Below are 24,206 nucleotides of genomic sequence, written 5' to 3' on the forward strand. Positions count from 1 at the left end.
CGTTGCAGTGTGATCCATCTTTCCCCTGGTCAACATAGACGATCTTTGTGAGGCTGTACTGTGTGTACGTCGGAGAAAAGCTGCTCTCCCACTGGGTGCTATGACCGAGCTACCAGACGACACTTTCTGTTTCCAAGACTGACCGCTGCGTATGACATACTTTTGTTTTTTTTGGTGGCATTCATACCTTCAAACATACAAGTCTTTTATGGTCGCATTGCCGCGACGTTTTTTTAACATTTAAGCTGCTGGCCCGTGAGGCTAGCAGGCTAGCAGAGCAGTGACAGAGTGGAGCCAGCAGGTCCACGGCTAGATCCACAGTCACGTTAGCAAACGAGCTAATTAGCCAGAAAAGACTCAGCCTGGATTACTGTCTTTAATCAAAGAGAGCGCGAGACTGCGGTTTGTACTCACTGCTGCAAAAATGAAGATTACTGTGGATTTCGAAGAGTGTCTGAAGGACTCCCCGCGGTTCAGGTGAGTGATGACACACCGGGCTTTTCGTCTCGGACTGGGGTTATTTAATGATTTGCTCACCGAGAAAAGCTAAGCTTATCGCCAGTAAACAGCTAGCTGTTTGCTGCTGCTGCTGCTACTTTTTCTATTTTTGTCTCTAAGAAAGCTGGGGCCAGCCGGGGGAGTAAACCAAACGCAAACTCACTGGCCAGTGTGTTAAACTTCACATGAGCAGTACCGAGCTGTTCTGTAATTCTGTAATAATACATGATGTCAAGATTATAACACCAGGACTGCAAATCATTAAAATATTTGTATTTAAAGTTAGTTGAGTTATTTTCTCTGACTACATTAATTGTGTAAAATGTAAGAAATAGTTATTCATAAATTGGCCATCACAATTTCTCACATAGCCTATTCACTTAGTCCAAAACCCCTCAAAACTATCCGCTGAGCACACTTCTTCCCCTGCCAGCCACATATGGTGGCAGCCAACATCCAACAAACTCACATTAGCCACCTTCATTATTTAACTGACTATAAGTATTTACACAAGGACCTCTGAGTTTAAGGCCAAAGTTGAAAGCAGTTCTTGTGGTTGCAGTTTTGTCAGGTGGTGGTGGGTGTTCATGTGATTATTCCCAGCAGCAGTGTTGCTTATGACATCATCACATGCAACTTCTTCTCCTTCTTCTTCTCCCCCTACATTCGTCAAGCCTAAACGTTGTGTAAAATAGGATGTTTGCGCTCAACTTCCTCCTTTCCAGAGATTTGAGAAAGCACCTCCCTCCTTCCTCCCTCGGCCCCCACTCTCCCTCTGCTGCTGCTACATCCTCTATCAGAAACAGATGTTAGAAAGTTGTTTGCAGAAGAATAGATTTAAAAAAAAAATATTAATCTGAGCATTCAGTGGCAAACTTCCCATTCAAAGTGGGCTGGTCTAAGTGACAATCTCCCCTGTGTATTAAAAAGATTCCTGGTATATGAAAATCTCAGTTATTATACTTTTCATAAATGATTTGTCCAATATTTACTAGTATTTCATAGGGATGGAAACCGATCCAATTGACATTGCGTCCGATATGGCGGCTGCAATCCACTTACTGGATATCAGAGTGAAAATTTAATTTTAAGGCCAAAGTTTTTATAGCTAGGTGTTAAAGCACGTTATGAACTACTCTCATATGTCTGTATTACAACCGCTGAACGCAGTTCAAATAAATGGGCTCAACAAATACATTTAAACCTTTTTGTATTTCTGGAAATGTTTTGCTCATTTAAATTAGAATTGATGTGTTGCTTAAGCCTTAGTAACCTTGCCACCACCAACAACACAAAAAAAAAGTTTGATATCGGACAGCATCTGTATCGGCTGATATCCAAAACCCAGATATCGGAATCAGATCGGGACTGAAAAACAGTGGATTGGTGCATCCCTATTATTTCTTCATAAAGCACGAGAGTGTTACTATGTTAACGAGTTTGGGACATTGTCTGTAAATTTTCTTTCTGTCCTCCTTTGCATCAACATCACACATACAGACTCACTTTTGATTGACTTGCTGCAAACAGAGAGCGCCGAGTCAATGCGGACAGTGTGTGTTGGTGGTGTATTAAACAGTTTGTCAAACATAGTGAGGAAACTACTTGAACTGGACCGCAGACGGAGCCTGTGGTGAACATAACATTGTTTGTCTGAAACTGAAACCTTAAACGATGACTGTCACTCTCAGTCCATAAATGGAACCCTTTCTCCATAGACGCCAAATGATACATATTGAGCAAGGCTTGATCCCAAATTATTAATAGAACAGATGGCAAAGTCTGGTAAATTATTTCTGTGCCCAGAAGGAAGGCAACTTTAGGTTAGTAGGCACAGAAGTAGTTACAACTGAATCATTCTTTTTGGTTCATGGAGTTTGGTGACCTTGCATTATTCCAGCTTTGCTTCACTCGTTCAGCCTGAGCAGACCTTGTAAAAAGTAGAAACACCTGACCTGAGTGGGTTTTCAGGGCTTTTCAAAAAGTGCATGTGAAGCCATACATATGAACAGGTCAAGTATGTGATGAGTTCATCTAGTCGATTGACAGGGCATTAATTGTCAATCCTTTTCATTAAGAATTCCCGTAAACTTTAGCTTGTCAGCATTAACATACATACTTTCTCTCTACCAATGTAATTTATTCCCATGGTCACTTCGTTCCTGCTCTATGGTATGAAGTGAACAGGTTGTACACACAAAAGCGTTCTAGTTCTGTAACACTTTTTCAACTTGCATCAGCTCACGCAGCACACGCAGCTCACGCAGCACACGCAGCACACGCTCACCTGAGCAACAGCACAGGCTTCACCATCCCCACCAGGCCAGGCTGGGCCAAGGCTCTACCATCTACACGGGATATCACCAACCCTGCACTGAACGCAGCAGCTCCATACAGCAAGCTAGCACCAGCTACCACTATGCTACAAACGTGTGAATGCAATCTTACCTTAGGTCGACTGAAGGAGAGGATCTCTGGTCTGCAAGCTGAACTCAGGGGTAAAAACGACATCATCATGGAGCTATCCTCTGTTGCTTCCACTCAAATGAAGCACCTTGTCGCCCTAAGATCCTCTGGCTGCGGCTCCCTCTGCATGGCAGGCGATGATCCTACTCTCCCGTGGCCCGGCTCCGCCATTGTGGGATCCTCTTCTCCTGTCACTGTGCCCGGGCCCATGTTAGCCATACCCAACGATCAGTGGAGTCTACTTGGTGCAAAACCTAAGCTGGCAGCGACTGTCAACAAAGGGGATGGACAATTCCCGCTGAGCTCGACCCCTGTTAAACCGATAAATTGGTTAACAGCCCGCAAGGGTAAACATTGTGGTCGTCCGCGGACTCCCCCAACACCGCAGCGCCTGGAGCTTGGCAACAGATTCGAAGTTATGAGCCTACAGGAGTTTCCATCAATGGCAAATGGCTCTAGCTCTCCTCCCCGGTTCCAGCCACGTCCAGTTGGCCACGGTTCACCTGTGGACAGGGATACCACCACTGCCCTGGCACGCGCCACCACGTCCTACCCCTCCGCTGTTCCGATACCCGCCGCCTCCTCTTCCTCCGCTGTCACTTCGCTGCCCGCCGCCGCTTCCTACGCCGCCGCTGTCTCCTCTCCACCTGTGGCCGGTGTTTCCCAGACGTCTCGTCGTTCCAACACGGGAGAGAACCGACGCAGGATGCTGCAGGATGCCATCATCAGACGATCAGAAGGATCCACCAGACGCCCGGCTCAACCTACGCAACTTTGCCGCTCTGGACCGCGGGCATCAACACTGCAGGCTAATGATCCAGCCCGGCCTTCACCTGGTTGCTCTGCAGCGCAGCAGGGCCGAGCAGCGGAGCTCCAGTGCCTCCTCATTGGCTCATCCATGGTCCGACAAGTTCTCCTGCCGAGGGCGGAGACCTTCTGCTATCCCGGTGCCCAGGTATCCCACATCAACTCAGTGCTACCACACATTATCCACAGTAATCCCGCTGCATCTATGGTCGTGACACATATCGGCTCAAATGACCTTAAGTCAGAAAAGTCAGAAAGTCTTAAAACTGATTTTAAAGCCCTAATCGATTCCGTCTTGACCGCTGGGAAACAATGTATCGTCTCTGGTCCCATGCCTTCCCCTCGATTTGGTGACATCAAATTCAGCCGCGCACGCCAACTTCATGTTTGGCTCAAACAGTATTGTCTCTCCATGGGCATTCCCTTTGTCGACAATTTTAACGTTTTCTGGAACAGACCGTCTTTCTTTGCCAGCGATGGTTTGCATTTAAACAAACAAGGGAAACATCTTCTGGCCAGCAATATGCTCTTAACAATAAAATCGGTTCCTAGCGTCACTCCTCTTGCAAACTCTGTCCAGCATGATTGACTATCTCCACACCTGGTCAGTCAAGAGGTAGTTAGCTCACGTGACACAGCCTCCATGACCACTAGTCCCCATGCTTCTAGCGCCCCCTCCAGGCCTGGAACATCCATTACTATAAAAACTCACCCAATCCCTGTATGTCAGTCTGTCAGATCATCATTAATCCCTCCTCATAGATTTTACAGGTCACGCCACAGACCACTTGGGATTACAAGTAACTTGAAAAATGTACCTATTATGTGTAATAGGTCAATTGTGTTGGACCACCCCGCTGTTGATAACCTGGACATGAGCATATCAAAGCTAAACTCACCAAACATCCTCAAAACAAGAAAGGGTTTGGGTTTTCTTCACTTAAACATAAGAAGTTTGCTTCAGCACAATAAACTAGACCATGTTAACATCTTAGTATCTCAGGCTGACCCAGATGTCTTGGTTCTGACTGAATCATGGTTGAAGAGCAGTACACATGACTCTATGGTGGCAATAAATGATTATAGTTTATTCAGAATAGACAGGACCACACGGGGTGGGGGAGTGGCTGTCTATGTTAAATCACATTATTCTGTATCATTACTACATGCTGTCTCTGTTCGAAGCTGCTTTGAATTTATTGCTTTGGAATTGTCTTTATCATCCAATGATTGTTTTGTTGTAATTGGTGTGTACAGGCCCCCTTCAGCAGTAAATAGCTCCTTGAGTGAGCTAGCACATTTAATCTCTCCATATGTAAATAGAGAGGTCATTATGATGGGTGATTTTAACATTGACTGGCTTTCTGGTGCCTCTGAACCTTTTAAAGAAATATGTAGCAACCTAAATCTTACACAAATAATAACTGAGCCCACAAGACCAAATCTAAAAAACCCAGCAAAATCAACTTTGATCGATTTAATATTATCAAATCAAAGCAATAAAATAGTTTCTGCTGGTGTCTTTGAGCTTGGAATCAGTGATCACTGCCCGGTGGCCTGTATCAGAAGTATTCATCTTAAAAAATCTCAACCCAAAATCATCATTAAGCGTAATTTTAAAGGTTTTAACGAGCAAGCATTTTTAAATGAACTCTATCAAAGTGACATTCATCTCACAAGTGAAATATCTGATGTGGAATTGGCCTTAGAATTTTTCACCAATACTTTCTCCTCCATTTTGAACAAGCATGCACCCCTTAAAAAGCACAGAGTAAAAAATAGATCAAACCCCTGGTTCACAAATGAATTGTCCGATATATTTGCAGAGAGAAATAAAGCATGGTCCCTAGCTAGACGCTCTGGTGAAAACTCCAAGTGGACTGCTTTCAGACAAATCAGAAATAGGTGCATATCCATGGTTAGGAAAGCTAAATCAGACTACTACCTCGAACTAATTTCAAACTGCTACTCCAACCCTGCACTATTTTGGAAGGCTGTGAATTATAACAAAAACAATTCTAGCACTGTTCCCAGTCAGTTAAAAATAAATGATCATATTTTAAATGATCAGAAAGAAATTGGTTTAGCTTTCAATAAACACTTTATAGCTGCTGGTAAACTCTTTCACAATGGAGTATCTACGCCTTCTGCGCCTACCACCACGAGAAATAAAAATAGCATACCACCTGTCTCTAAAACTCCTCTTTTCAGCCTTGTTCAAGTCCCAACAAGTATTGTTGTAGATGCGCTTCTTGCCATCAACCCCAGGAAGTACATGGGAGAGGACAATTTGGACCCATTTTCAATAAATCTCTCTGCACTTATCATATCAAAACAAATAACCCATATTTTTAATCTTTCCATCTCTTCTGGTATTGTTCCTAAAGTCTGGAAAAAAGCTCACGTCATTCCATTACATAAAGGGGGTGACAAAAGTGATCTTAACAATTACAGGCCAATTTCCAAACTCCCATGCCTGGCAAAAATTCTAGAATCAGTCATTAATACTCAGTTGAAATCCTTTTTATCCAGTGCTTCCATTTTGAGTCCATTTCAATCTGGTTTTAGGGCAGGCCACAGTACTATATCTGCTGTCACTTTGGTCTTAGACAACATTGTTACAGCTATCGATAAAAAAATGCACTGTGCAGCACTTTTTGTTGATCTGTCAAAAGCTTTTGATACTTTAGATCACCATTTGCTTTTAGAGAGGCTGCATGAAATTGGTTTTGATTATTCTACATGTAGCTGGTTTAGGGACTATCTCTCTGATAGACAGCAGTCAGTTAAGCTGGGAAGCTACCAAACTGAGTTTTTAACAGTTACAAATGGTGTTCCGCAGGGCTCAATTTTAGGTCCAGTCCTATTCACAATTTACATCAATAACATTGTTTCATCACTACAAAACTGCCATGCCCATTTGTATGCTGACGACACTGTACTGTATTGCATTTCTGATTCAGTGCAACAATCTGTTCAGAACCTACAGAGCTCTTTTAACACCCTGCAGAACTGTCTAGTGGATCTCAGGCTTGTCCTTAATATAGAAAAAACAAAATATATGTGCTTTTCCAGAGCAAGAATTACACATTTTAATGATCTTATTATTCACACAAATAATGGATCTCATATTGAAAGAGTCACTGAATATAAATATCTTGGCATCTGGATAGATGAAAAACTCTCTTTTACATTTCACATAAAAAATCTTGTCTGTCGTCTCCGACAAAAGATTGGCTATTTTTATAGGAATAAAGCCACCTTCCCGTTGTTCAGTAGGAAAAGGATTATTGAGGCAGTTTTTATGTCTGTCCTTGATTACGGTGATGTGGTTTATCGGCATGCATCTCGTTCATGCCTTAAACTCCTAGACTCTGTATTTCACTCTGCTTTGAGATTCATTACAGGAGATGCTTATGATACACACCATTGTGTTTTATATGAAAAGGTTGGGTGGTCCTCCCTTAAGGAGAGACGTGATGCACATTGGCATATTTTTATATATAAAGCTCTGACTGGAAAGCTACCACTATATTTGACAGAAATGCTGCTTATTTCAGATGGGCTTTATCAAACCCGCTCAACTGACATGCTCATGTTATATGTCCCCTATGCCCGGTCTGAGCTTGGTAAAACCGCTTTTAGCCATAGTGCCCCTGACTCCTGGAACAGCCTACAACATACAATTAAAATAAATACACTCATAACTGTTAACCAATTTAAAATTATTATTTTGAATCAGCCCCTCTACACTTGTAACTGTTTTAATTAGGCTATTATGTCTCTCATTCAATTGATCTGAATGTTTTAAATTGTTGTTGTCTGTGTGTGTGTGTGTGTGTGTGTGTGTGTAAACTTGTTATGTATTCTCATTGTATATTGTGTATATGTACAAACTCGACGTCATTGTAAAAGAGGGTCACCCCTCAATTGATCTTTCGAGGTTAAATAAAGGAAAATGAAAAAATATTCCTTTGGACGAGAGAGACACCTAATAAACCTAAAAAATTGTTGTTTAAAAACACAAAATGTACAATTGTGATACTGGTATTTTTAGTTATTTATTTATTTTTGTCAGTACCTTGCTCTGCATTTCTATAGTTTTATGGACAACAAACATACTTTTGCAATGACTGAATATCAAAATTATGGAAAAGATTTCAGTCTGTTGTGTGTTTGAATGATAGAAACCCACCTCCAGCTGAGCCTATAGATCAATCTTTATATATTTCCATTGGCCTTTGTCCTTTAGTTTTCCGTTTCGACCACGATTGTTTTTACTCGTATATTTTTTCCACCCCCCCTAATTCGTAATGTTTGGCTAGAGAAGAGGACAGAGCGGTAGAGGAAGGGAGAATGGATGAAAACATGGAATATACACCAGTGTGGAGCAGCTCTCGTCTGCTCAACATCTGTTTCCATTTTGGGTTTTGAGCTTTCAACTTTTGTGCCAGAGAAAATGGAGCCCCAAAATTTGGAGAGGGTTGTTTTCAAGTGGTAATTTGGCACACCCCATATATTTTTTTTCTCTCTCTCATCCTCATTCTAATTGGGAAGCTGTCTTTAGGCATAAACCATGCTTTTAGCCCGGAGGAGAGATCCACTCTTACAGAAATCATGTATTTTTGGCAGGAAACCGAGGAGCCTAGTTTTACACTCGAGAATAGACATTTGGCTCAGCTCAGCCATTCCTGGCTCCTCTTCAACTATGAGGGTTCAAAATTCCCTTCAGAGGAACGTGGTTTCTCTCCCCACATGCAAAGGAGTAAATGTTACATATTTATTATGCTTCACTATCATGCAAGGTCCCAAAGAAGGCTTATCTTGACAATATATTTAAAAAAATAATCAGTAGGGGAGAACGGGGTAATATGTCACACGGGTTGGTTGTCACAATCGTTATATCTCGGAACCAAAAGGCGATGTCTGTGAAATGTTAGTATGTAAATATCCTGAATTGGGATCAGAGGTCACCTACATAGTCTTCCTTGGAGTTAGACTGCTGAATTTGAGTTGAGAGGACTGTTTGTGTTTTTCATGTCAAATTCAAAATATTTAGCTCCTCAGTATTTTTCTTCTAGGTTTTTACACAATGAGTTTATAACAAAACACTTGTTACCCATAAAAAGTGTGAAGGGTAAACTCTAGTTTAGATTGTGGTTAGCAAGCTAATTAGTTGTCAGATGGTTGTTGGCCTTGATTCTAGCAAAAAATTAAAGTTGGGGTTGGTCGTCACATTTTTTGGGGGGTTGGTCACATGTTATCCGAAGGCTGCAGCCAGAAAAGGAACCCAATATCGAAATAAATTGTCAAGCTGTATCCTCACTGACACCCCAGAGAAGGAGAGAATAAAGCAGGAAAAGGCAGCTGGCATGCAAATGAAAAAAGGGCAACAAAATCAAAACAACCCAGTGCATCCCAAACTAGACCAGCTGCCAAGGCTACAGTAAGTTATGTAGGCCTATTTGTCAACTTGACAATGCAATTAAACTTTCAAATTTAGTTCTGCTTTCTTGCCTTCTTTTTAAGATTATTCCCATTAAGATAACATTGTGACAAACAACCCCATAGCGTGTGACAACCGACCCCTTGATGGGGTTGGTTGTCACAATGTGTAAGGGTGTCTTTGATGATTAGTTTCTTTTTTATTACAATAAGATAGAAAAAGTGAGGGGTAAACATTTCAAGCCAACACCTTACGCTTCAATGTAATGTAGGAATGACTATTGAAAGATGCTTAGGTGATGAGCAATTCTCACTGGAGTAAAAAGTGTGCCTACTTACCCCGTTCTCCCCTATGTTGCTTGTAGTTGGAGAATATTAAAGGTTTTTCTCAATTTTCCTCAAAGTGAACAAAACATTGAAAATCTGTGGAGATAAAATGTTACAATATACAATTCATATGAGCCATTGGAGAAAGCATAACGGCAAGACATTTACAATAAAGCACCAAGAGTAGGATGGACATGTTTTTATACATAGTGGACATGAACTGCACAGAATTGAGCTCATTTCTGTAATTAGCAGCAACCCCTGTCATGATAACACGATTGCTTGGCCCTGATCAGTTTCACTGATTCGGAGCTTGGCAGAGTGCCATAGTATGAAGTCATTGGTCAAACAGCCCCGGTGCAGTTTCCCGTGAGTCACTGTAGAGGCAGCACATCACTGGCAGTCTTCTCTAATACAGAACCAAGAGCGTGACGAGGAGAACTGCTCCTACTGCCATTCACCACCATTAAGTTCCCATGGGAACCCAGCTACCGGCTCGTTAGCATGCCGGGCTTGTTGCACTTTAATTAAATTGAGCGACGACCGCCCTCTTTTTTTTTAATGGTTATTAATAAATGTAATTAACAGCTAATGAATAACAAGTGTTCTCCTGTTGTATTTGTAATGCTAGACACATATGTCAGTAAGTAAGTAGTATGGTGCAGCATAGTATAAACAACATGCAATGTAATATACTTAAACTTTCAACAACAATTGGTTGAATAATCGATAGTCAATCCGCAGAAAATGTATAAAAGTAATTTTTCAATTAAATACACTGTGTTATTTGATGACATGAACTCAAATATGAGGATTTTATTCTCAACTGATGATCCTTCAAGTTTAAACTGTTGGTTATACAAAGGAAGACATTTAATGCATCTTCTTTGACTCTTAGAAGTTGTGAATTTTACTGGCCCAACGATTAATCTGTAAATTGAGTAAATAAGTAGTAATGACAATGATGCTAGTTGCATCCCTAGTTTCCTTCCTAGTCGACTATGACATAGGAGGTCTGATGATGTACAGTAATTACGTAATTGTCCCGAATGTTAATTTGTAACAACGACACGCAGAATTTCCCCAGAGCCTGTGTAACTGTTTATCTTCAAGCAATGACCTCATCTTGTTGATGTTGTTGAATCTTGTGCTTCTAATGACGGGTTTTGCCTCCCCCCCTCGTATCACTGCTCCTCCACTCTCTAACAATTACAGGATCTACGTCACAGCACCGAAGCTCACCCCCATTCTTCACGTCTCCATCCACAGTAACACATTCAAAGTGCCGAATTGTTTTCCACCACCACTGTCATTCCAGTCCAGTTGGAAAACTTTATTTCAGTCCCACTGGTTGACTTGAGTGTTCCTTAACAACACAATTAATGTAGACGTAGGAAATATATCAGTAAGAAAACATCAAAGGGAAGGTGTAACTCGGAGCAAGGAATAATTAAATTAGTTCTAGTCATTTTGAAGTAAATTTGCTGTGGGCTCATTGTGGAGTTTACAGCTGTATAATATTAGAAAGTGCACATTAAGTTACCCAATTCAGGACTTTAGGCTGCAACTAATGATTATGATAATAGGTTTTTCTGCCTATTATTATCTTGATTCATCGGTTTATCGTTTGGTTTATAAAATAAATTAAAGTTGTGTCCAAAAGTGATGTTTCATAATGCTATAGTATAATCAATCACTCAGAGATGGTCTTGATATAGGCTATTTAAGAACAGTTCATTTACATTGGAAACTGAAAATCTGCATTAGAAAATATCTTTTTCAAATGAGGAGGAAGGTTAATATATTCTAAGGGCAGTTGGCCCTCAAGTGTCAGCGTGTGTCTTTGAAGTTCCAAGCTCTGCCAAAGGAGACTATGGTTTTGACAGCATGGATGACGAACCTGTTCAACTACCTGACTCCTGCGTGCAGAGGGCACACAGCCTGCTGGCCCTTTGTCAACTGCCACACAGAGCCAGAGTTTTTGGATCATGGTAGCTGAATCACTGCTAGAGAATAAGTTGTCTCCTCTCCATTTTATAGAAGATTCAGCCGAAGCTCGTATAACAGGTGGGGCACACAGTAGCACACAAATGGAACTGAGGCTTTGGCAGTTTCTTGATGATTATGTTGGTTTGATGTCGGCAGTTTAAGAGTTTTGGTCACCCAGGCCACTACCAAAATAACACCATTTTATGGGAATGTTTACTCAAAGTTGCTACAATAACACAAGTGCAAAGAAGTTAGTGGATTCCTGGGCAAACCTGTGAATGTTAGTGCCCTGTCTACGCATAACTTAATGTGGTGTGTAGCCAATGGAGTTTTTGATTGTGTTTGTTTATTTATATATCAAAGAAGTCATTGCCAACTTTTGAGGGTAATGCATTATGATTATACTCTAATTAAAGGAATTTAAAGCAAAATGTAACTCATTCCAGCCTCTCAAATGTAAAAATATGTTGCTTTTCTCTTTTCTTTTTTTAGATAGTTGTAAAATGACTATTTTGAGTTTGGGGACTGATTTAAGAAAACAAGCAATTTATGGCGTCACTTTGGAATAACTAAATTTGATTTAATTTTCCATTTACTTACTTAAACTAAACATCAAAAAGATATCCTAATGAGGGAACCTAAATTGAGATAACACTGATTTGTTTGGTTTTATCAGTCATTATTTGCATTTTTTCCAATTTGTCTAGATCCAATTAAATAGATTTTTTCAAATAAATTTAAAATTTCAGTAGTAAGTGTGGCTGGCAGCTTCTGATAGATTACAAGGTTACGTGTATACTTGTAAATTGGGGTGGTTGTATAGTGCAACATTATGAGATATGTACTATACTGTCAGAAAATGACAGCACCAAGATCAGAACCAGACCCACAAAAACTAGGCAGGTGGCTTCTCTTAGTTGTGGACTTTTTTCTAACATAAACTGTGGATGAGTGTATCTTTTGCGTAGTCTTGGTCAACTCGAAGCGAAACAGGACCCAAACACTCCCTCAGCGATGCTGAATTGGCCTCTTTCTCACTGATGTGGTTTACAAGGCAGGCATTTTTTCTTCTTCTCTTAGTGGACTTCAGTCTCCTTCTCACCACACGTTTCTCTGTATTTAGCCCCAGCCTTACCCTAACACCCAAACAGCACGTAAACCAGGATGTCTTAGTTCCCTAATTTATATTTTTCCATTTAGTCAAAAGGCTAGTAATCATGTGTCGCTGGAATGTACTGCTTCGACCCAAGCTTTGTCACAAAGGGGAAAGTCCTCTCTTAGCTGACGGAAATAGTGACAGAGCCAGTGATTAGATACAAAGTCAATAGAAAGACATGTCTGTCCACGTCTTTGTCTGGTGTGTGGCTCAAGCTAACAGGAAGATTTGACCACATGAGTTGAAAGTGTTTCCACAATGGTCACTGCAGGGTTCGACATAACGTATGGCCCGGGGCCAGTAAAATCATATGCAGGGCAAGTTGATTGGCCAGTCACTGTCCCGCCCGGGCCAGTGACTTTAAATTGAAAGCCTGTCCTGTGAAGCACTGCCTGTCTGTAATTGAGCTGCTCAAGTTATTCTAAACAAAAATACAAAATCCAGTATAGTGGACCAAACACTATATGTTTGATATCACCTTATTACTGCTGCTGATAAAAAAAAAACACTCAAAATGAGCACCATCCCTGAATTGAATGTTATGACTGTTGGGTCTGCACTCTTCAGTTAGATGGAATAATCCCCTGATTCCATCTTCACCGATAAGAGTTCCTCCTTGTCAGCTTTTATGGCAGCAGCAGCTACTGCTGTTGGTTACTTGTAGTACTGTACTGTAGTAACTTGGTTACTAGAGAAATATACCTGCATCATCCAGTCTGCTTATGTCTAAGACTTCTTTATCACATAGTGAGCTGATGAAAGATCCAAGTTTACTGAAGCCATAATGCAACGGTGAGACGAAAACAACAATATGGAAGTGTGTCTGAATGTTCGAGGAAAACACAAGTGAAAACCAGAGCAGGAATCAAGTTATAATAAATTCTGGTCTTACTCTATAGGCATTACAGAAATGCTCTACCTGAGTTATTCTTACAGCTCTTTAGAGCTGCCCCAATGTTTTAAAATCGAAGCCATAGATACATTGAGATACATTTTTAGAGTAACTGTGACCCCAAATAGGAAGCGTGTCTTCGACTATGAATTTCACTGTTGCAACCCTAATAAATTCCTAGGTCTTGATTGGGGAACATCTCACTTCAACACACTTCTCACCTAGGTACAGGCAAACTATTGAGAGAAAAGCAGTCAAACAATTTATTTCATGAGATTTTCTTTAGGTTGAGGACTTCTCATCTTTCTCTGAATTCACCATATTTATTTTCTTTCCCTCTATATGTGTATATATTTTGTACTTGTGTGCAGGGTTCACATTTGAAGATGTATTAATGAACTGTATTTTTGTGTTGTATAATTTCAATGTTTTAAAGCGTCCGTATCACCACATATTTTCCATTGAACAATTGGTGCTAGTGTTACAGTATTAAGTCTGTTCTCCCATGCTTTCTTCTCCTGCTCATTAACAGACTCAGACAGGCTGGACATGCTCCAAGGTCAGAGCTGGGAGGCAATGGCCCAGATTTTCATTCCGCCAGGGTCCCTCCTTTTCTTATCCTCTATCAGCACTTTCACAAGTTCACCCTGCCGCCTCAGGTTACGAGATTGGAAGGTTAAAGTCACGTTCTCGTTGTTGCATAGAAACGCAAGACTTACTTACAGAGGATTTAGTTTGATTTCCCATTCTTAATGTAATGAACCACAATTTTTCCAGGAAGTGTGGCTGACTGTGCCTGCCTTTTTCTAAGCCATTCTAAACGCTCACTTAACTAAAGGTGTCCTGTTGGTTGTCCTAGAGCAGCTACACCTGCCAGAGCAGATTAACCACAAAGCGACAGGTGTTGTCTTACAAATCTTAACAATCTCTTTACTGCGTGCATTTAGAAATAGAAATTGAGGGCTGCTATGCTTTCATTCATCTATGAGAGAGCTTTTTATTATGTTGGCCATTATGAAAGGATATACCAGCTTAATTACATTTTAGATTGTAGCCTACCCAAAAGTTACAGGTAAAACTAATCTGTGACTGCAACATGCTCCTCTGTGTATGTTTTAGCTCTCTGTTTGCTGGTAATGTTTGCGAGTCAAGGATTGTTCTCAATAACACAATTGTACCAGAAAAATGCCCAGTGTAATATGGCAATAGTCCTCTTTAAATCAGACTCTAGTGCCTGTCAGTAGAATAGTGAGGATTCTGAGGGATTCAATAAGAATGGACTTGTTTGCCTGGAGCAACTGAAAGGCAAACAGGGCTTATGAAACTCTGTGTGCTCTTTAGCTTTTGACCTGGATCAATGTGTCTGAGAGAGGCAGGCTTTTAATTTTCTTTTGAACATGGTTTTGCACTTCTTGTCCACTAAATTCATTCCTGTGTTTGGTTTGTCATCACAATCTCATGAAAATGAACACTGCAGTGATGCGACTCTGTGACAATGTCCCTGTGATACAAGCCTTTTCCTCTGAGACTAGGTTTGTTAAATTATCATTATAAGTTAATTCAACTGATACCAAGTTATGTTTTTATGTATTGAAATACATGAGATGGGTAAATATTAAATAATACAGTCCATCCTTTATGCAGTGTAAGTTTAACACCTAATGCAGTAAACATAATTGGCCGGATTGGGCTCATATCAGTCAGTACGTTTACATGACTTTAGAGAAAATCGGTTTATTGCGTTAGTCCGACTGAAACCGCACCTTTTTACAATGTGTTTCAACATGTTAGTCCGACAGAAATCGTACTAAATCTGATTTCTCAAAACAGAGCTAACATACCTAGATAATGTGGTTGGGAGCCGGGCTTCTCTTGAACGTACAGTCAAAGCTGGCCTAGGGAATAGAGGCGGGGCTAGTAGCCTATCGGTCTGCGGTCTTTTTTATTGTTTGACGTGACCTTCTCAAGATGGCCGCCGCGGTGTTCCGTTAGCCGAGTGGAGCTAGGGCCGTGGCTAATCTAATGTTCTATCTATAATCTAACCTCTCCCTGTCCCCTTGCCCTAACCACCCAGCTGTGATGCCTGAACATAATCTAATGTTCTATATATATATTATAACCTCTCCCTATCCCCTTGCCCTAACCCTAACCACCCAGCTGTGATGCCTGAACTTAATCGCCAAAACAATATAATTTGTCTAAATAACGTTCGAAATGTATTTGTATTTTCTTCCGCCCCGACTCAGTACTCCCGCCCCGACTCAGTACTGTTCTCCGGGGCTGCAGCTGGATACTATTGGGCCTAGGCGCTTTGAGCATGCTACAGAGTCCCGCCCCAAGCTTTGACCAGGAAGTTGAAAAGCATTCAATGCTAACAGAAGAACAACAATTAAGGAATATTTAGAAAGCTGTGCACGAGTAGAGCACATGACATACGCAATGTATAGAGCTGTAAAGTTATCCACCACTCGACATGGTACCACTTTGCTGCTCGCTAACCGTTAGAGGCGAGCTTACTAGTTAAAGTTTCGCTAAATGTTAGCAGCCTGCTAAACATTAGCCGCATGCTAGCAAGTTAGGTCAACAGGAAAAGGGTGAAAGTGTCTGAAACGGTCTAAAAGGAGGCACATTCCCACCAATCGTAGCGGAGTTGGACATACGTCGGTCAATAAATCGATTCCCCCTCCGTGCCTGTATATTGTGACAAGCTAAACTAAATGTCCAAGTCAAGCTTGACTTAACTGCATGTAAATGTACTGACTTATGAAGGTACAAACATTTGGTTTTAATCTTCACAATTCAACTTGCTGAGTAAGGGAGTTTCTGCAATGCTGCAAAACCAGGTTATTTCCTTCTCCTGGCAGCCATCAACTGAACAGCATAGATCCATTTATACTAAGGCAAGAATTAAGCAGTTGGCTAGGTTTTAAGACAGTGGGCCTTAGTGTCTTGCTCATGGATTTAAAAATGTCCAATTCTTTCAGCACTGAGCCATCTCAACCAGCCTCCTGTTTTTCCCTGACAGCGACCAGATGTTGGCAGCTGTCAGTGGTACACGGCATGGTCGAACAAACAGCTGGAGGGGGTTTGGGGAACACCACCCACTGCTACTGCAGGGTGTTGGTCTTAATCCCTTTGCTTAATACAGACACACGCACACAGAGACTAACACTCAGTGCTGCACGATATCTTGTTAGTTTTTATCTTGAATGGAAAGGATGACATTTAGGCTACATTTTATACAATTAATGTTCTTATCTCCAGGGTTTCAAACTACAACAGCATAATTAGCCCTCAATCTAGAGATAAACTGTTTTTACAAGAAATCACTAATAAAGAACAAACTAATAAAGCATCTTTTAACTTAATTCAGTTTTTTAACTGTATAGAGTAGAAAAGAAGCATAAACCTTGATGTGGCTAAGATATTCAACATAATTAATGATGGATATTAATTACTAGGGTGTTGAACACAAACTGCTCTTGTGTTATTAAGTAATTATTAGGTGCTCAGTAAGTAGTTCCCAGCTGGTGAATCCTTGAATGGGGTAAATGGAGAAGTAGCTCCATTTAGGACATTATAAAGGGGTGGGTACTACTTGGTCTTATTTATTGTGTATTATCTAAAATTGTTCTATTAGCTGCTCATGCACCTTACCTACACTTGAGTAAGGTCACAGTAAGTAACATAGATTATTATAAAAAATGAAAGCAGATTAATTCACCAAACTTGTGGTGGGACGAGGTGTTTGAGTGTCGTCCTTCCCTGTCGTGGCACTGCCAATGCTCATGGGCTGTTGATCGTGTGGAGAACCAAGCTGTGCTCTGTCAAGTTTTAAAGGGCAGCACGCCAGACCTGACTCCAGCCCTGTGGCATTACCCAAAATGGAAGCTCTGTTTGGCTGCCTCTAATGGTGTGTGTTTCTACACATGGTTGTGTCAGTACTGTAGAAGTGTATAATATCATGTGTTGGGATTGTAGATTTCTGAAGGTGTAATTGTACAATATTGATTGATACATGTAATTTGTAGAACCCCATGTATTTAAAAATGGTCAAAAAATGTATATTCGGGATGTGACAGTCAGGCAAATACTTAATAAGCTTTTTACTTCATTAGACTCTATACAGTGGTCGCATGCCAGATGGAAAATTGGTGAAATGGTTATAATGTGGCAAAGTTAGCAAACCACAGAGGGAGTTCCCTCTGTGCCAAGGAAGGCAGTCAGTGTGCCTTTTGTCTTCTTTTAAATGTCTGTGAAGTTGAAAGTATTATTGAGTCACGGTTACACTTGATTTCAAATGCTATTTTTCTTTCCCCACAGAGCCACCATAGAGGAAGTAGAGGGGGATGTGTGTGAGTTGGAATCCAAGCTCGACAAAGTGAGTACCACCCATGAAAAACACTTGGTTAATTGTTCAGTTGTTTTGACTGTGTGAACTGGCAGCTTCGGGGCCATCCTGCAAGTGTAAAAATTGCAGGTTTGTCCCGGGCCTCATCCCCAGCATCACCTGGCATATATCCTTTGTGTAGGAATCTCTAATATATAGACCCTCTGCAAGGCTTGCACTTTGATGAAATATGTGGTTGTTCATCTGTCATTACACTGAAGAATGTACATGGTGTCATTGGAAAATCTTACTTTGATAATAATTTATAAAAGATCAGGACTTCCTCAAAGTCTTTGAGATAACCCAGTTGGAGCAGTTCACATTAATCTGTTCATTGCCAACACAGTGGGAAATGAACACCTACTGCCAGCCAAAAGATTAATTCACCCTCTGACCCTTTTGCCTGTAATTATTCTTTATTCTACCAATCACGTTTCATTGAATAAAAACATTTAATTCATTGGAATCCTTTCTGGCCACAAACTGATAATGGACATATTTGGTGCAATGTGGTTTATGTTTTTTGGCCCAAAACTGTGAGGGAAAAACAAGGTAAGAGAATAAGGTTGCATGTGGTGTCATAACAAAAATCCTTGCAACTTACAGTAAAATCAGGATGATGAACTTTTGTCCTCTCTTTGTCAGTGTAATTTGCTGAATATGAACACAAGTCCAGAGTTTGTTTTAGCTCCTTTTTTTGTTATGCTTGACGTCATAAGTAATGCCTAACACTCACCTTTTTTTAATGCAATATATATTAATTCCTTCTGTCATTGTTTCCTGTAACTAGTTCATATTAAATCCTCAGTCACTCCTCAAATTAACACAACTAAACAAACTAGTATTAATAGTTTGCTGGATCCTGCCTTGATAGCAAACCAAATCCCTCCTTCCAGCAGATCCCCGCAGAGCTCAGATACAGAGGGCGATGACCTGGAGCTTGGAAGATCCCAGTTCATTGTTACTGGACTTGAAGCCTAACACAGTCCCACCCTCTGTGACTCACCCATCACTTCCTCTCTTGCTCTAGAGAGGAAGGATCTGCTTGAGAGTGGGTGTGTTTGTGTGCATGAATATGGCTGCAATTTGTGTGTGTGTGTGTGTGTGTGTGTGTGTGTGTGTGTGTGTGTGTGTGTGTGTGTGTGTGTGTGTGTGTGTGTGTGTGTGTGTGTGTGTGTGTGTGTGTGTGTGTGTGTGTGTGTGTGTGTGTGTGTGTGTGTGTGTGTGTGTGTGTGTGTGTGTGTGTGTGTGTGTGTGTGTGTGTGTTGTGAGTTTACATAACCAGGAATTATTTCAATAATTTTGCCCCCAATGAGTCCGAATGAAAATAAGTGCCTGTTGTTAATTATCAAGAAACTGACTTAGCCTGTTTCCTTTATGGTTTGCAGCACCAAATCAACATATCTGATTTTGGCAGCAAAAGTCTAGTAGTTTTTATAATTGAGAATGCCCTTAAGAAATGACAATGTCTTTCTTGCTGACTCTATCCTCTTTCTCTTTCCAGTTGGTGAAGTTGTGTATTGGGATGATTGATGCCGGCAAAGCCTACAATGCAGCCAACAAGCAGTTTGTTCATGGAATCCGAGAGCTAGCCCAGCAGTCCACCAAAGATGAGGTCATCGAGGTAAACAAAAACAAGCCGCCCTGATCTTAAATAGAGAAAGTCACCATCATCAATATACTATTACAAACAAAGTGTGTATGAATATACATTTGAAATACTATTTAAAATAAGTAGACAATGATAACATTTAAGAAAATATTTGCGTTAAAATCAGTATAATGTAAAAACATGACTGACTTCTTCCTAGTTCCTAGATATGGAGAGGCCTGTACAGTGGCGTAACTTTGATGTTCATATTGGTGGGGACACATTTTGGCGAAACGTCACACAATTTGGCGAAGCGCCCTCGCCCCAGACCCAGCATCCAACCGCTCACTAGTTTATTAACCAAACCAGTTTTATCCTGTATATGTACAGTTTAGTCAAGAGTAGAGCGGCTATCAATCGTTTTGCACTAAAAAACTTATTATATTCATACATCCTTGGCTGCTTATGTTTCACAGTAGGGCTGTCCCCGACTCGGAATTTCAGTTTACGGGTGAACCGGGAAGTTGGAGCGCAGCTGAAGCGCGAGTGTGCCCGAGCCTCAGCGAGCCGGTGAGAGAGAAACAACACAGAGCCGGTGACGGCTGCAGAGAATGGTGATTCACGCGAGTAAAAAAGACAAGATCCTCGCGGTCTACGGGGGCTTAATTGTTTCCAAGGCGACTTATCTTTACTACAGCACATAGCAGAGCAGAATCAATAGGCATTTATGGTGCGCAATTTGCACAGCGCAAACGTACATTTGCTTTGGTTTTTTCTTTTGCCATTTCCTCTTTAGTTTTGACCACTCTTCTTCTATGGCGTTTGACGTGACGTGCCACATTACCGCCACCTATTGCCCTTCTCCTTTCCTTTTTTCCCCCGACATTCTTCCTCAGTTGACGTCAAACTTCAGCCGCATTCATAGCGCAGCAGCTGAGCTGATAGATTCCGAAATGACAGCAGAAGCTGTTTTACCGCTCTCAAATTAAGCAACCAATCACCGCTAACCGAAACACAACCCACGACAGCTAACAGGAGGCAAAGCCAATCACAAAATACATAAGGCGGGACTATAAAGAGGCAACGCATTAACCCTTTCTCGTCGTTGTCATATCCTTCTCATATTGGTGTGGACAATTTCAGCACATTTGAATATTGGTATGGACACGTCCACACCGTCCATACGCAATTTTACGCCCAAGGGCCTGTACCTCCTTTTGCACGTATGACCTTGTCTCCTTAAGTGTTTTTACCAGATTAGATCTAAATGAAAATGAAAAGAAGGAGGTCTAGCAAAACCTTGTACTGTCCACTGGGTCCTGCCGAGGTCACATGTTTTGTTTTGTTTTGTCTTCTCATACATTTTTAAAGGCAAGGCAAGCACTTCCGGTCTGCCTTTGTGTATTTCGCTTAATGCCTCTCTCTCTTGGGACTGAAGTTGATTCACTGCATGTTTTTTGAGGGAGTAACTACGCCAAAAGAAAGTGCCATTGTGTCTGTTTCTGTGTAGCCATACCTGTCGGACAGAAGAATCTGTGATCTAACATGCAAGAACAATTTGCACTTCATCAAATATTAGATTTATGGAACCTAGTGTTAATACAGGCCCAGCATTTATTGTTTGCCCTGTACGGTTATTTCATTGTTGTTTTTTAACATTGTTATAAGAACACACAATGATTTTCTCTCCATGCCTTCATGCCTGTCCTTCTCTTTCTCTCCGCAGTCCAGTCTCACAAAGTTTGCAGAGAGCCTGCAGGAGATGGTCAACTATCACACGGTATGCGATCACCGTTATGTGAAACCGGATGTATGGTCATTCTGTAACCACCCCCCCCTCCCCCCCAGCTGGGTGATGACAAAACTCAGCTGGGCTTACGGTTTGGAACAGCTCTTAGAACAGACTGTGAGAGTATTCATATGCTGCTGGGAACAACCACAGCAGACAGAGACAATAAGTATGTGAGAGGATGGCCACTGTTTTGAGAAAAGGAAGCGGAAAGTGTTTGTGAAACAGGCAGTAGTGGATTGGCAAAAATGTCAGGGGTGCCGTTGTTTAGGATATTTATCATTTATGGGGCTATTCAGAAGTAAAAGAAAGTTTAATTTGATAAATTGTTATATTAATTTAAAAATGTAAGCAAAAATTCATGGTGTTGATGTAAAAATCCCTTAATGCTCAGCAAACACTGACCTCTGTTTCAAATTGGGTAAAAGGAACCTTTGATGCAGAAAAAAAAAAGATTACTTAAATGCCACACAAACACCCAAAGTAACTTCTGCCCCCAGGGTTATATAAAGTCCATGGCGTAGAGAGTGGATTTTCCTGTCTCATAAAATCCATTCCCCACCTCATGTTGTGGCTTGTTTATCTGTTGGAATAAATCATGCGTTACTGAGGTAAACATAGTCATGGTCAACTTTAACGATGTGGTCGTCATGCTGGAGACAGCCGAACTACACAAAGAAATGTTTGAAAAGGCTTCAGTCGGAGTAGTAGAAGTATTCTGTTAGGCGATCAAGATTTTACAGCAAGGTCATGTTATACACTTCTCCTTTCAACCACTAGATCTTGGACAATGAACAAATATGACGCCTTATCCACTTTCTCTATCCTCCCTCCAAGAAGCCCCGTCGGACAGATCTGGTTAAGTGGGTTCTCTCTCCCAGCATTCCCTTGTTAGCCTCCTCATTTGTCAGTCCATGGTAGGCATGACGATGCTGCCATTTTAGAATGGAGACACGCAAACATGATATTTAAAAATCAAAAGAATAAGCAGATAAATCAGTAATATTGAGTTTTGTTGTTTTGCAATGTTTTGATGAATCGTATATCTCAGTTGATACATGTAATATTATTCTTGTAGCCATTGAAGCTGAACTTATTCCCTTGGAGTAAAATTTCAAATTAGACTTTAAATAAAGAGTAAATCTCACAATTCTGCTTACATCTGTAAGGTAAGGTTAGGTTAGGTTAGGTTAGGTTACATGAGGTTAGGTTCTAAACTTTAACATTCCTAGGTTAATTGGGATATGTCCTTATGAAAAGGTCTTTGTAACCAGTAAACGCTGAAGGTTGGGTAGTCCACCATGACTGGACAATGGAGTCTGTTCCTTCTTGATAACTTCTTGACTAAACCCCTCCAGGAGCCACAGTGCTGCTGTGACTCAGGCTGCGGTTACATCAGCTGACTGTCAGATAGGTTCTTGCCACTCAGCGATCGTTCAGCACATGATCCGCTCAGACAAAGTGCTCAATCTGTTTGTCACTCACTGGTAGCCTCTCCCAGCCACACTGCCCATATTGTCTTGTTTGGCCATGAAATCGCACTGAAGCCTCATTTAGAGAGTATAGGAAGTATTTGTATTTTAGGCATTTTCCTCTGCAGCTAATTTTTTTAGGAAGCCTGCAGGTTAATGAGGGTGTGAGTCACGGAAATAAGAATAAGAAAATCACGTCATTTATTGTGTATGTGTCTTTATGAGGGGAGTTTACAGCTCATTTGTGTAAATGTAGCTGCTTGCACCCTGTGTTGTTAACAGGTCTTCCTAAACAGAGACTGAATTCTGACTTGCAAAACACCCTGTGCCCTTGAAAGTTTATTTATTCATGAATCAGCTTTTCTGCTCCTTTCTTAGAGAAGTGCCTAAAATGTTCAATCCTTGGATTGTGCAATTTACTACAGAGATTTAGCATAAACAGAAAGAAACAATTAATTTGTCTATCTTTCTTCACAGATATTATTCGATCAGGCCCAGAGATCAATCAAGATCCAGCTTCAAGCATTTGTCAAAGAGTGAGTATTAATTGCATAAGAATGGCCATTGAAGAATGGCCTATATTTATTTGCTGCTGTTCTCTCTCTGTGAGAAAAAGCAACAGCAATGATATGCAATCAACATGAGGAACACTGGACATATCTCACACTGGATATACACTGCATTCCAAATTATAAGGCAAATTAGATTTTCCTAAATAGTCGATGCAAATCACAGTCAGTATAATTTTCAAGTCATCAACCGTTAGAGTATATTTTGAATTTTATTGAACAAACCTCCCAATAATAACAGTATTTTTTTCAAAAATAAAAAAACCCAAATGAACTGTTCCAAATCATTATGCACAACAGAGTTTCAAAACATTGTATAGGTTGTAAACAACTAAAAATGGTCATTTGTTGAATTTGCAGCATTAGGAAATCAAAAGCTATTTCAATCAAAAACATCTTAACAGGCCAAATTACATTAACATAGGACCCCTTCTTTGATATCACCTTCACAATTCTTGCATCCATTGAACTTGTGAGTTCTTGGAGAGTTTCTGCTTGAATATCTTTGCAGGATGCCAGACTAGCCTCCCATAGCTGCTGTTTTGATGTGAGCTGCCTCCCAACCTCATAGATGTTTTGCCTGAGGATGCTCCAAAGGTTCTCAATAGGGTTGAGGTCAGGGGAAGATGGGGGCCACACCATGAGTTTCTCTCCTTTTATGCCCAAAGCAGCCAGTGACACAGAGGTATTCTTTGCAGCATGAGATGGTGCATTGTCATGCATGAAGATGATTTTACTACGGAAGGCACTGTCCTTCTTTTTGTACCACGAAAGAAAGTGGTGAGTCAGAAACTCTACATACTTTGCTGAGGTCA

General features: G+C 40.9%; 1 protein-coding gene across 1 annotated transcript in view; it reads left to right on the plus strand.

Annotated features, from left to right (window-relative positions):
• The first annotated feature begins 97 nt into the window (after positions 1-97).
• The window catches only part of LOC307254415 (arf-GAP with coiled-coil, ANK repeat and PH domain-containing protein 2-like), a 58,937-nt gene continuing 34,828 nt past the window's right edge, over positions 98-24,206 (plus strand). Inside the window, exons 1-5 of the mRNA XM_080032806.1 lie at positions 98-477; positions 17,904-17,961; positions 19,475-19,594; positions 21,288-21,341; positions 23,300-23,358. Of these exons, the coding sequence (XP_079888932.1) occupies positions 425-477; positions 17,904-17,961; positions 19,475-19,594; positions 21,288-21,341; positions 23,300-23,358 (344 nt within the window). The 5' untranslated portion in view covers positions 98-424. The remainder of the gene's footprint in view (positions 478-17,903; positions 17,962-19,474; positions 19,595-21,287; positions 21,342-23,299; positions 23,359-24,206) is intronic.

This window comes from Ammodytes marinus (assembly GCF_949987685.1).
Source record: "Ammodytes marinus genome assembly, chromosome: 8".
NCBI lineage: Eukaryota > Metazoa > Chordata > Actinopteri > Uranoscopiformes > Ammodytidae > Ammodytes > Ammodytes marinus.